Source organism: Hemitrygon akajei, chromosome 2, assembly GCF_048418815.1.
Source record: "Hemitrygon akajei chromosome 2, sHemAka1.3, whole genome shotgun sequence".
Taxonomy (NCBI): Eukaryota; Metazoa; Chordata; class Chondrichthyes; order Myliobatiformes; family Dasyatidae; genus Hemitrygon; species Hemitrygon akajei.
In genome coordinates this window covers 1,538,399-1,553,080 of record NC_133125.1, presented here as the reverse complement: position 1 = coordinate 1,553,080, position 14,682 = coordinate 1,538,399, and the positions used below count along the sequence as shown (strand labels likewise).

General features: G+C 42.1%; 1 protein-coding gene across 1 annotated transcript in view; it reads left to right on the top strand.

The window, feature by feature from the left end:
• mccc2 (methylcrotonyl-CoA carboxylase subunit 2) overlaps positions 1–14,682 on the top strand; it is a 176,452-nt gene that overhangs the window by 44,122 nt on the left and 117,648 nt on the right. The window contains exon 5 of the mRNA XM_073066056.1: positions 8,466–8,593. Coding sequence (XP_072922157.1) covers positions 8,466–8,593 — 128 coding nt within the window. The remainder of the gene's footprint in view (positions 1–8,465; positions 8,594–14,682) is intronic.

The following is a 14,682-nucleotide window of genomic DNA, read 5'->3' as shown; positions in this document are numbered from 1 at the left end:
CCTGAAGCTTAACATACAGGTTGAGTTTGTGGTAAGGAAGGCAAATGCAATGTTCAAGTCAAGTCAAGTCATTTTTTATTGTTATTTCAACCATAACTGCTGGTACAGTACACAGTAAAAATGAAACAATGTTTTTCAGGAGCATGGCGCTACATGAAACAGTACAAAAACTACACTGAACTATGTAAAAACAATGCAGACAAAAAAAAAACTACACTAGACTACAGACCTACCCAGGACTGCATAAAGTGCACAAAACAGTGCAGACTACAATAAATACTGTAATAAGCAAGACAATTGGCACAGTAGAGGGCAGTAAGTTTCAAGTCAAGTCAAATCACTTTTTATTGTCATTTCGACCATAACAGCTGGTACACTACACAGTAAAAACAAGACAGCGTTTTTCAGAACCATGGTGCTACAAGAAATAGTACAAAAGCTACACTGAACGATGTGAAAACAACACGGAAAAAAAGACACTACACCGGACTACAGACCTACCCAGGACTACATAAAGTGCACAAAACAGTGCAGGTATTACAATAAATAATAAACAAGACAATAGGCACAGTAGAGGGCAGTACGTTGGTGTCAGTCCAGTCTCTGGGTATTGAGGAGTCTGATAGCTTGAGAGAAGAAATTGTTGCACAGTCTGGTCGTGAGAGCCCGAATGCTTCAGTGCCTTTTCCCAGATGGCAGGAGGGAGAAGAGTTTGTATGAGGGGGGCGTGGCGTCCTTCATAATGCTGTTTGCCTTGCGGATGCAACGTGTAGCGTAAATGTCCATAAAGAGAGACCCCGATGATCTTCTCAGCTGACCTCACTATCCGCTGCACGGTCTTGCGATCCAAGATGGTGCAATTTCCGAACCAGGCAGTGATGCAGCTGCTCAGGATGCTCTCAATACAACCCCTGTAGAATGTGATGAGGATGGGGGGTGGGAGATGGACTTCCCTCAGCCTTCGCAGAAAATAGAGACGCTGCTGGGCTTTCTTTGCTATGGAGCTGGTGTTGAGGGACCAGGTGAGATTCTCCACCAGGTGAACACCAAGAAATCTGGTGCTCTTAACGATCTCTACTGAGGAACCGTCGCTGTTCAGCGGAGAATGGTCGCTCCATGCCCTCCTGAAGTCAACAACCATCTCTTTTGTTCACATTCAGAGACAGGTTGTTGGCTTTGCACCAGTCCGTTAGCTGCTGCACCTCCTTTCTGTATGCTGATTCGTCGTTCTTGCTGATGAGACCCACCATGGTCATGTCATTCATTTTAAGAAGACTGGAATATAATAGCAAGAATGTGACATTGAGAATTTATAAGACATTGGTCAGACTGTGCTTTGAGTATTGTGAGCAGTTTTGTGTTGTTTATCTAAGAAAAGATTCAGATTCAGTTTATTGTCATTTAGAAACCACAAATGCAATGCAGTTAAAAAATGAGACAACGTTCCTCCAGAATGATATCACAAAAGCACATGACAAAACAGACTACACCAGAACATCCACATAACGTTTGGCAATCCCCAAATCCAGAGTCTGGAGAGGCTGCTGCGTATTAATATCGCGCTACCATCTTAGCACGTTCCCTGGAAAGGAGCTCCAAATCCACCAGACAAAACAAGACCAAAAACTAAAGCTACAAGACCTGCACAAAACCACATAGTTACAACATATAGTTACAACAGTGCAAACAATAACATAACTGATAAAAAACAGAGCATGGTCACATTAAAAATAGTCCAAAGATGTTATAAGACTATAAGTTCAAAAGAAACCACCACACAGTTTCCACAAGTCCTCAGGGTCCCGATAGTCTTGTCATCCCACGCCGGCCATAGAAGGAAATACCCCTGCTATGGACTTCCATGGCGCTGCCCGACTCAGCCTCGCAGACTCAGCACACAATGAAAGCTCCGTTGAACCCAGCCTCGCAGACACAGCACACAGTGAAAGCGCTCCAACCACAGCGGACTCCGAGTCCGTCGAACCTCCGAGCCTCCGACCATCCCCTCCGGCACAGCCTCTCCGAGCACCATCCTGTGCTGAACGTATTAAGACGCCCCCGCCAACAGCCATCGGCAACGCGACCCCGAGGACTGGGGGCCTGTTCTTCCCATCAGAGACCTGGACCTCACAGCAATGAAGGAGGTCTTCCTGGAGATTTTCAGATGTTCCTCCATGCTCCCATGTCCGTTTTTCATCTGATTATGATTGCGCACAGCACCCCGCTTCACAAATAACAGATAATCAGCTCCGGAGTGGCCGCTGCAAGCTGCCTCGTGCCGCCATCTTGGAAATTGATGTGCTGACATTGGTGAGAGTCCAGAGGAGGTTCACAAGAATGATTCTGGGAATGTACGGGTTAACATATGAGGAGCATTTGATGGCTCTGGGGCTGTACTGCTCAGAGTTTAGAAGAATGAGGGAAGATCTCATTGAAACCTAGGGTAGAATCTCTTTGAAACCATTTGACTATTGAAAGGCCTAGACAGAGTGGATGTGGAGAGGATGTTTCCCATAATAGATCAGTATTGGACCAGAGAGCACAGCCACAGAATGGAGGAATGTCCATTTAGAACAGAGATGAGGGGGAATTTCTGTACCCACAAAGTGGTGAATTTGTGGAATTCAATGATATGTAGGGCTGCAGAAGCTAGGTCATTGAGCATATTTAAGACCAAAATACCATAAGATATTAAGAGCAGAAGTAGGCCATTTGGCCCATCAAGTCTGCTCTGCCATTTCATCATGGCTGATCTGTTCCCTCTCAACCCCATTCTCCTGCCTTCTCCCCGGTACGGGGAGATTCTTGATTTCATGCACTGATCAATCAAGAATCTATCAAACTCTGTCTTAAATACTCAAAGACTTAGTGTCCACAGCTGCATATAGCAACAAATTCCACAGATTCATTGAACTCTGCTGAAAAGAAATTCCACCTCATCTCTGTTCTAAAAAGACTTTCCTCTCTTCTGAGGCTGTGCCATCTGATCTTAAACTCTCCATAGGAAACATCCTGTCCATGTCCACTCTAATCAATGCCTTTCAATGTTCGATAAGATCCCCCTTCATTCTTCTGACTTCCAGTGAAAACAGACCCAGAGCTATCAATCAGTCCTCGTATGTTAATCTTTTTGTAACAGGAATCATTCTAGTGAACATTCTCTGAATCAATGTCAGCATATCCTTTCTAAGATAAGAGGCCAAAAACTCACAATTTTCCAAGTGAGGCTTCACCAGTGCCTTTTAAAGCCTCAACATTACTTCCTAATCCTCTCAAGTGCATTCGACTTCCTCACCACAAACTCAACCTGCAAATTAATCTTTAGGGAATCTTGTGCAAGGGCTCCCAGGTTGCTTTGCTCCTTGGATTTTTGAATTTCGCTCCATTTAGAAAATAGTCCACCTTTTTATTTCTTCTCCCAAAGTGCATGACCACACACTTCCCAACACAGTATTCCATCTGCCACTTCCTTGCCCATTCTCCTAATCTGTAGTTATGAACTTCCCATCATTCAGGACATTTACAAGGACAGGTCTGTAAAAAGAGTACGTAGGATCATTGGGGACCCAAGCCATCCCAATCACAAGCTGTTCCAACTGCTACTATCCAGGGTGTGGTACCATAGCCTAAAAGCCAGGACCAACAGGCTCTGGGACAGCCTCTTCCACCAGCCCATCAGACTGATGAACTCACATTGATTTGAGTGTACTCTATAGAGTGGCATGCAAATGTTTGGGCACCCCCAGTCAAAATTTCTGTTGCTGTGAATAGCTAAGCGAGTAAAAGATGATGTGATTTCCAAAAGGCATAAAGTTAAAGATGACACATTTCTTTAATATTTTAAGCAAGATTACTTTTTTTATTTCCATTTTTTTACAGATTCAAAATAACAAAAAAAGAAAAGTGCCCAAAGCAAAAGTTTGGGCACCCTGCATAGTTAGTACTTTGTTAGCAAACCCTTTGCAAGTATCACAGCTTGTAAACACTTTCTGTAGTCAGCTAAGAGCCTTTCCATTCTTGTTTGGGGGATTTTCACCCATTCTTCCTTGCAAAAGACTTCTAGTTCTGTGAGATTCTTGGGTCGTCTTGCACACACTGCTCTTTTGAGGTCTCTCCACAGATTTTCGATGATGTTTAGGTCGGGGGATTGTGAAGGCCATGGCAAAACCTTCAGCTTCCGCCTCTTGTTGTTGTCCATTGTGGATTTTGAGATGTGTTTAGGATCATTATCCTGTTGTAGAAGCCATCCTCTTTTCATCTTCAGCTTTCCTTTTTTTTTTAAGCAGATGGTGTGATATTTGCTTCCAGAATTTGCTGGTATTTAATTGAGTTCATTCTTCCCTCTACCAGTGAAATATTCCCCATGCCACTGGCTGCAATACAAGCCCAAAGCATGATCAATCTATCCCCGTGCTTATCACCTGGAGAGGTTTTCTTTTCATGAAATTCTGCACCATTTTTTCTCCAAACATACCTTTGCTCATTGCGGCCAAAAAGTTCAATTTTGACTTCATCAGTCCACATGACTTGTTTCCAAAATGCATCAGGCTTGTTTAGATGTTCCTTTGCAAACTTCTGACGCTGAATTTTGTGGTGAGGATGCAGGAAAGGTTTTCTTCTGATGACTCTTTCATGAAGGTCATATTTGTGCAGGTGTCGCTGCACAGTAGAACAGTGTACCACCACTCCTAAACACTGCTAAATCTTCCTGAAGGTCTTTTGTAGAAAAACAAGCAGTTCTCTCAGAAAGTTTTCTTGGTCTTCCAGACCTCAACTTGACCTCCACCGTTCCTGTTAACTGCCATTTCTTAATTACATTACGAACTGAAGAAACGGCTACCTGAAAACGCTTTGCTATCTTCTTATAGCCTCCTCCTGCTTTGTGGGCATCATTTATTTTAACTTTCAGAGTGCTAGGTAGCTGCTTAGAGGATCCCATGGCTGCTGATTGTTGATACAAGGTTTGAGGAGTCAGGGTATTTATAAATCTTTGAAATTTGCATCACCTGGCCTTTCCTAACGATGATTGTGAACAAACCATAGCCCTAACAAGCTAATTAAGGTCTGAGACCTTGCTAAAAGTTATCTGAGAGCTCAAATATCTTGGGGTGCCCAAACTTTTGCATGGTGCTTCTTCCCTTTTTTCATTCTAAAATTGTACAAAACAGAAATAATACTCTAATTTTGCTCAAAATGTTGAAAAGAATGTTTCATCTTTAACTTGATGTCTTTTGGAGATCAGTTCATCTTCTACTTATTAACTATTCACAGTAACAGAAATTTTGACGGGGTGCCCAAACTTTTGCATGCCACTTTATTACATTGATTGTTCTGTTTATTATAAATTATTATAAATTACTGTGATTGCACATTTAGATGCAGATGTAACATAACGATTTTTACTCCTCATGTATGTGAAGGATGTAAGAAATACAGTCAATTCAATTCAGTAAGTACTTCTGCAGACTCCATGGTTCCTCAACACTAGCTGCCTCTCCACTTATTTTTGTATCATATGTAAATTTACCCATAATTCCATCAATTCCATCATTCAAATCTTTGATATATAACTTAAATAACAATGGCCCTGACACAATATCCTGAAAAGGGGGAGCAGCCAGAAGTCATGGTACATATTGGTACCAATGACATAGGTAGAAAAAGGGAGGAGGTACTGAAAAAAGAATACAGGGCATTAGGAAGGAAGCTGAGAAGCAGGACTTCAAAGTTAGTAATCTCAGGATTGCTGCCTGTGTCACTGTGATAGCGAGGATAGGAATAGAATGAGGTGACAGATAAATGCGTGGCCGAAAAATTGGAGCAGTTGGCAGGGATACAGATTTCTGGATAATTGGGACCCCTTCTGGGACAGGTGGGACTTGATCAAAAGGGACAAGTTGCACTTGAATCCGAGGGGGACTAATATTCTTGTGGGCGGGTTTGCTAGAGCGTAAACTAATACGGCAGGGGGATGGAAACCAGTATGATCGAGCTAAGGGTGAGCCAACAGGTTTACAAGTAGATGATGGATGTAACATGAAGGTAAGTAAGGACAGGCCAATGATTGGGTACAAATGCAGAGAGAGCAAAGAGTTAAGTTGTACTAAGCGGCAAAATTCAAAAGGGCAAAGAATGCAGTGTTGAAGGTGTTGTATTTAAATGTGTGTAGCGTTTGAAATAAGGTGGACAAACTTGTGCAATTAGAGATTGGTTGGTATGATATTGTGGGCATCACTGAGTCATGGCTGAAAGGAGGACATAGTTTGGATATACTTTGTGTTGAAAGGACAGGCAGGAAGGCATAGGCAGTGATATGGTTCTGTCGGTAAGAGATGGTATTCCATCTTCATAAAGAGGTGACATGGGGTCAGATAATGTTGAATCTTTGTGGGTGGACTTAAGAAACTGCAAGGGTAAAAAATATATATAGGAATCATATATATGCCTCCAAGCAACAGCCAAGTTGTGGTGTTGAGATTGCAAAGGGAGTTGGAAAAGGCATGTAATAAGGGTAATGACAGAATTAGAATGGGGGACTTCAACATGCAAAGGGATTAGGAAAATCAGGTGGTGTCAGATCGCAAGAGAGGGAATTTGGTGAATGCCTATGAGATGGCTTTTTAGAGCAGCTTATGATTGAGCCTACTCAAGAAAAGGCTATCTCAGATTGTATGTTGTGTAATTACCCAGATCTTATTAGGGAACTTGATGTCAACGAACCCTTAGGAGGCAGTGATCATAATATAATTGAATTCATACTGCAATTTATGAAGGAGAAACCTAAGGTCACATGTATCAGTATTGCAATGAACATAAAACATAGAATAATACAGCACATTACAGGCCCTTCGGCCCACAATGTTGTGCCAACCCTCAAACCCTGCCTCCCATATAACCCCCCACCTTAAATTCCTCCATATACCTGTCTAACAGTCTCTTAAACTTCACTACTGTATCTGCCTCCACCACTGACTCAGGCAGTGCATTCCACACACCAACCATTCTCTGAGTGAAAAACCTTACTCTAATATCTCCCTTGAACTTCCCTCCCTTTACCTTAAAGCCATGTCCTCTTGTACTGAGCAGTGGTGCCCTGGGGAAGAGGTGCTGGCTGTCCACTCTGTCTATTCCTCTTAATAGGAATAAAGGAAATTACAAGGCATGAGAGAGGAGCTTGCCCAATTGGATTGGAGGAGGATACTGCTGAGGATGCTGGCAGAACAGAGATGGCTGAAGATTCTGGAAATAGTTCACAAGGCACTGGATAGATATGTCCCACAGAGGAATAAGTTCTCAAATTGCAGGGGTAGGCAACTATGGCTGAAAAATGGAAGTTAAGAACTGCATAAAAGCCAAGGAAAGGGATATAAGGTAGCAAAAGTGAGTGGGAAGTTGGATGATTGGGAAGATTTTAAAATGCAACAAAAGGCAACTAAAAAAGCTATAAGAAGGGAGAAGATGTGATATGAGCACAACTAGCCAATATTTAAAATGAGCACTTTGCATCTGCCTTCACTGTGGAACACGCTAGTAGTGTGCTAGAGGACAGTGAGTGTCAGGGAGCAGGAGTGAGTACCTTTGTTATTACAAAGGAAAACGTGCTAGGCAAACTCAAAGGTCACCTGGACAAGATGAACTACATCCCAGAATTCTCTGAGAGATTGCTGAAGAGATAATGGATGCAATGGTCATGATCTTTCAAGAATCACTTGATTCTGGCATATTCCCTAAGGATTGGAAGATTGCAAATGTCACTCTACTCTTTAAGAAAGGAGGTAGGTAAAAGGAAGGAAATTGTAGGCCAATTGGCCTAAACTTAGTGGTTGGGAAAGTGTTGGAGTCTATTATTAAGGATGAGGTTTCAGGGTACTTGGAGACTAATGATAAAGTAAGTTAAAGTCAGCATGGTTTCTGTGAAGGGAAATTTTGCTTGACAAATCTGTTAAGAGTTCTTCAAGGGAGTAATAAGCAGAGTGGACAAAGGAGATGCAGTGGGTGTCATTTACTTGGATTTTCAGAAGGCATTTGATAAGGTGCCACACGTGAGGCTGCTTAACAAGATGCCAGCACATCTTTTCTTAAATAAGGAGCCCAGAACTGTTCAGAATATTCAAGGTGAGGCCTCATTTGGTTGAAGTTATTGCTTTACAAGGAGGTCATATTGGTTACTGAAAACAAAGGTTTACATACTTTTTCCAACATTTACATGGAATCTTGTATCATTTTTCTCAATTGATAATTGAACAAGTATAATGTTTTTGTGTTTTTTAAGTATAATGTTTTTGTGTTATTTATTTAATTGGGTTCTCATTATCTAATTTTAGGACATATGGAAAGATCTTGGCACACTTTAGGTCATACTAATGCAGAAATAGGGAAAATTCTACAGGGTTCACAAACTTTCTAGCACCATTATATGGTCTTATGCTTTTCAGTGTTGGTTCTGAACCATGTGTTATTTACAGGGTTGAATGTTTGATTGTTGCCAATGATGCGACAGTGAAGGGAGGGTCATACTATCCAATTACCGTGAAGAAACATGTTCGAGCGCAGGAGATCGCCAAACAGAACCACCTTCCCTGCATTTATTTGGGTAAGATTTCAGTTTGTGTATAGTTACTCACTACTTCTGAACTAAATGTTACTGAGTTCATACACAATCTGTATATTTTCTATTCTATCTGTGGAATTCTCTGCCACAATCTGTGGAATTCTCTGCCATAGGAAACAGTTGAGGCCGGTTCATTGGCTATATTTAAGAGGAAGTTAGATATGGTCCTTGTGGCTAAATGGATCGGGGGTATGGAGAGAAAGCAGGTACAGGGTTCTGAGTTGGATGATCAGCCATGATCATACTGAATGGCGGTGCAGGCTCGAAGGGCCGAATGGTCTGCTCCTGCACCTATTTTCTATGTTTCTATTTGAAATAAAATGTTTTTTTTCACCAACAGTACATATTTCAAAGGTTCAATTTAATGTCAGAGAAATGTATACAATATACATCTTGAAATGCTTTTTCTTGGCAAAACATCCACAAAAAAAAAGTGCCCGAAAGAATGAACGACAGTTAAACGTGAAAACCCCGAAGTACACCCCACAACTCACCCCTCCTGTGTGTAATCAGCGGCGAGCAACAATCCCCCTTACCCCCACCGGCAAAACAAAAAGCACACCCGCGACTGAGCACAAGCGTGAGCTAAGCGATAGCAAAGACACAGATCTTGCAGTTACCCCAAAGACTATCGCAATTCATCTGGCATTCAGCAACCCACAGGTTCTCTCTCTCCCTAATAAGGGAGAGGGAGGTGCCCCCCATTTTCACAGCAAGCGGAAGACATAACAGCAACCCACTGGTTTATGATGTTAAAAAGCCCGTTTCATCGCATTTTACAAACTCTGTGCCCAAAGTTTGCAAAGATCTTGGGTTTTCGAGCCCACAGTAAAAGATTTCCCGGCCTCCCCGACAATACACGAGTCTCCTGCCACGACACCGAACCTCGATCCGCCCGTCTCCAGAGCCCCGAGATCTTAGGCTTCTAAACACGAGGCTGCCTCTCAGGCCAAACCCTTGGCATGCTGAACCAGAATGGCTGGTTCTGAAACCCTGAGAACGGGTCCCATTCCTGCAAAGAACCAAAGTCTGCATGTAACTCCAGGTCAGGGTTTTCGAAAGGAAAAAATAAAGATATTAAAGATGGAAATAGAGCTGTTTCCAAAGATACAAGCAAAGGAGTCGCCATTTAGTGCCATTTTAACAGACAGACAGACAGACATACTTTATTGATCCCGAGGGAAATAGGGTTTTGTTACAGCCGCACCAACCAGGAATAGTGAAGAAATATAGCGATATAAAACCATAAATAATTAAATAATAATAAGTTATTCATGCCAAGAGGAAATAAGTCCAGGACCAGCCTATTGGCTCAGGGTGTCTGACACTCCGAGGGAGGAGTTGTAAAGTTTGATGACCACAGGTAGGAATTACTTGCTATGACGCTCAGTGTTGCATCTTGGTGGAATGAGTCTTTGGCTGAATGTACTCCTGTGCCTAACCAGTACATTATGGAGTGGATGGGAGACATTGTCCAAGATGGCATGCAACTTGGACAGCATCCTCTTTTCAGACACCACCATCAGAGAGTCCAGTTCCCCCCCCCCACAACATCACTGGCCTTACGAATGAGTTTGTTGATTCTCCGCCTCCATCGCTGTCATTTTGAGGAGAGAGTACTATAGCTATATGATGTAGGGGCAAAGTTAGGCCTTCAGCCCATTGAATCCTCTCTGCCATCCCATCATGTCTGATTTATTATTCCTCTCAAATCTATTCTCTTGCCCTTTCCCTGTATCCTTTGATGCCTAGACTAATCAAGAGCTTATCAACCTCCGTTTTAAATATACAAATGTAGACAATGGTAGTGCAGTGGAGGTAATGTAAATTTCCCACAGGCCTCCATAAGAGACCTATAGTAGAATAATGAATGCAGAGTTCATGGATTGCTAACTGCTCGGAGGACAGTCGGCATAGAGTGGGGTAAAGGAAAGAATGCTGGTGTATTAGGGGTGCCCAGCTTGTCTTCATGACTCAGCAATCAAAAATTTGGTATCTACTTTTGGGGATGACATAAAATCCGGCCAGCTGGTCATCAATCAAGCGCATGGCATCTGTGTCCCTTTGCAATGCACCAATAATTGTCAAATGATGAACAGGTCAATTAAGTGCCAGATTGACTATATTGGTAGGAAGATTAACATGATCAATAATTACCTAGCAGGAGTGAATGTCAGAGGTATGTTCTTCACATTGAGAGGTGTGCCAGAAATTTGAGAGTATCAGGGGCCAAAAGTGAGTGCAGTTGCTTGAAAAGCTGAACTGTCTAAAGGTAGATAGGTCACTTAGACCAGATGAGCTCCACCCCAGGGTTCTGAAAGAGGTGGCTGAATAAACTGTGGAGGTATTAGTAATAATCTACAGAAAGCTACAGGAAGTTGTAAAATTAGTCAGCTCCATCTTGCTTACTAGCCTCCATTGTATCCAAGAGACACACACACTTGCTGTAATGGATTTGCTTATTTTATTTTTTTATTTCTATATTATCATGAATTGTCCTGCTGCTGCTAAATTAACAAATTTCATGACAGATGCAGGTGATAGTAAACCTGATTCTGATTCTGATCTTTCAAGAATCACTAGATTCTGGAGTGGTTCCAGAGGACTGGAAAACTGCAAATGGCACTTCACTCTTTAAGAAGGGAGGGAAGCACCCTAAAGGAAATTATAGGGCAGTTATACTGAATTCAGTGGTTGGAAACATGTTGGAGTTTATTATTAAAGATGAGATTTCAGGGAACATGATAAAATAGACTAGTCAGCATGGTTTCCTTAATTGGAAATCTTGACTGACAAATCTGTTGGAATTCTTTGAGGAAATAACAAGCAGGATAGACAAAGGAGAATAGGTGAATTTTGTTTACTTGGATTTTCAGAAGGCCTTTAACAAGGCTGCCACACATGAGGCTGCTTAGCAAGATGGGAGCTCATGGTTTTACAGAAAGGTACTCTCATGGATAGAAGATTACCCAACTGGGAGAAGGCAAAGGGTGGGAATAAAGGGTGACTTTATGGTTGGCTGGCAGTAACCAGTGGTGTTCCACAGGGGATGATATTGGGACCTCTTCTTACATTCTATGTCAATGACTTGGATGACGGAATTTATGCCTTTGTGGCCAAGTTTATGGATGACACAAAAAATAGGTGATGGGAAAGGTGGTATTGAGGAAGCAGAGAGTCTGCAGAAGGACATAGACAGATTAGGAGAATGGGCAAAGAAGTGGCAGATGGAAAACAGTATAAGGAAGTCTATGGTCATGCACTCTGGAAGAAGGAATAATAATGTAGACTATTTTATAAATGGGAAGAAAATTTTAAAATCCGAATTGTAAAGGGACTCGAGTCTGTGTGCAGGATTCCCTAAAGATTAACTTGCAGGTTGTGTCGGTGGCAGGAAGGCAAATGCACTGTAAACTCATTGAGAGAGTTGGAATAATAAGAACAAGGATGTGATACTGAGACGTTATAAGGCATTGGCCAGACTGTACTTGGAGTACTATGAGCAGTTTTGGGCCCCTTATCTAAGAAAAGATGTGCTGGCTTTGGAGAGAGTCCAGAGGAATTCATGAGAATGATCCCAAGAATGAAAGGGTTAGCATACGAGGAGTGTTTGATGGCTCTGGGCCTGTACTCACTGGGGTTTGGAAAAATGAAACCTGTTGAACATTAAAAGACCTAAAGTAGAGTTGGATATAGAGAGGATGTTTCCTATAGGTGAGTCTAGGACCAGAGAAAACGTCCTCAGAATAGAGGGGCATCTATTTTAGAAAAGATGATGAATTTCATGATAGAACGGCAGAGCAGCCTCGATTGGCCAAATGATCCAATTCTATTCTTTCGTCTTCTGATCTTACGATACTGAAGATATGAGAGATAAATTTTCTTGCCATATTATAGAAAATGATAGTGGGATAAAAATGATTTCCACATCATAAAATGATGATCAAGTTGGGTCTCCCTTCCCTTGAGACCTAGACGTGACCTACAGGAGTTGTTTAAATGTTCGATATGTTCAGTGATCTACAGGAAGTGTTTAGACATTTGATATGTTTAGTGATCTATTGGAGGTCTTTAAATGTTTAAATGTTTCACATGGCAAATGATACTTAAGGGGTTGACAATGGATATGCAATGGCAAGCATTTAAAGATCGCATGGATGAACTACAACAATTGTTCAACCAAGTTTAGCAAAAGAATAAACCAGGGAAGGTAGTGCACCGGTGGCTGACAAGGGAAATTAGGGATAGTATCAAGTCCAAAGAAGAAACATACAAATCAGCCAGAAAAAGTGGCACACCTGATGACTGGGAGAAATTCAGAGTCCAACAGAGGAGGACAAAGGGCTTAATTAGGAAAGGGAAAAAAGATTATGAGAGAAAGTGGCAGGGAACATAAAAACTGACTGTAAAAGCTTTTATAGATATGTGAAAAGAAAAAGATTGGTTAAGACAAATGTAGGTCCCTTACAGTCAGAAACAGGTGAATTGATCATGGGGAACAAGGACATGGCAGACAATTGAATAACTACTTTGGTTCTGTCTTCACTCAGGAGGACATAAATAACCTTCCAGAAATAGTAGGGGACTGAGGGTCTAGTGAGATGGAGGAACTGAGGGAAATACATGTTACTAGGGAAGTGGTGTTAGGTAAATTGAAGGGATTAAAGGCAGATAAATCCCCAGGGCCAGATGGCCTGATCCCAGAGTGCTTAAGGAAGTAGCCCAAGAAATAGTGGATGCATTAGTGATAATTTTTCAAAACTCCTTAGATTCTGGATTAGTTCCTGAGGATTGGAGGGTGGCTAATATAAGCCCACTTTTTAAAAAAGGAGGGAGAGAGAAACCGGGGAATTATAGACCGGTTAGCCTGACGTCGGTGGTGGGGAAAATGCTAGAGTTGGTTATCAAAGATGTGATAACAGCACATTTGGAAAGCGGTGAAATCATTGGACAAAGTCAGCATGGATTTGTGAAAGGAAAGTCATGTCTGACAAATCTTAGAGAATTTTTTGAAGATGTAACTAGTAGAGTGGATGGGGAGAGCCAGTGGATGTGGTATATTTAGATTTTCAAAAGGCTTTTGACAAGGTCCCACAGAGGAGATTAGTGTGCAAACTTAAAGCACATGGTATTGGGGGTATGGTATTGATGTGGATAGAGAATTGGTTGGCAGACAGGAAGCAAAGAGTGGAAGTAAACGGGACCTTTTCAGAATGGCAGGCAGTGACTAGTGGGATACCGCAAGGCTCAGTGCTGGGACCCCAGTTGTTTACAATATATATTAATGATTTAGACGAGGGAATTAAATGCAGCATCTCCAAGTTTGCGAATGACACGAAGCTGGGCGGCAGTGTTAGCTGTGAGGAGGGTGCTAAGAGGATGCAGGGTGACTTGGATAGGTTAGGTGAGTGGGCAAATTCATGGCAGATGCAATTTAATGTGGATAAATGTGAGGTTATCCACTTTGGTTGCAAGAACAGGAAAACAGATTATTATCTGAATGGTGGCCGATTAGGAAAAGGAGAGGTGCAACGAGACCTGGGTGTCATTGTACACCAGTCATTGAAAGTGGGCATGCAGGTACAGCAGGCGGTGAAAAAGGCGAATGGTATGTTGGCATTCATAGCAAGAGGATTTGAGTACAGGAGCAGGGAGGTTCTACTGCAGTTGTACAAGGCCTTGGTGAGACCACACCTGGCATATTGTGTGCAGTTTTGGTCCCCTAATCTGAGGAAAGCCATTCTTGCCATAGAGGGAGTACAAAGAAGGTTCACCAGATTGATTCCTGGGATGGCAGGACTTTCATATGAAGAAAGACTGCATCGACTAGGCTTATACTCGCTGGAATTTAGAAAATTGAGGGGGGATCTTACTGAAATGTATAAAATTCTAAAGGGATTGGACAGGCTAGAAGCAGGAAGATTGTTCCTGATGTTGGGGAAGTCCAGAACGAGGGGTCACAGTTTAAGGATAAAGGGGAAGCCTTTTAGGACCGAGATGAGGAAAAACTTCTTCACACAGAAAGTGGTGAATCTGTGGAATTCTCTGCCACAGGAAACAGTTGAGGCCGG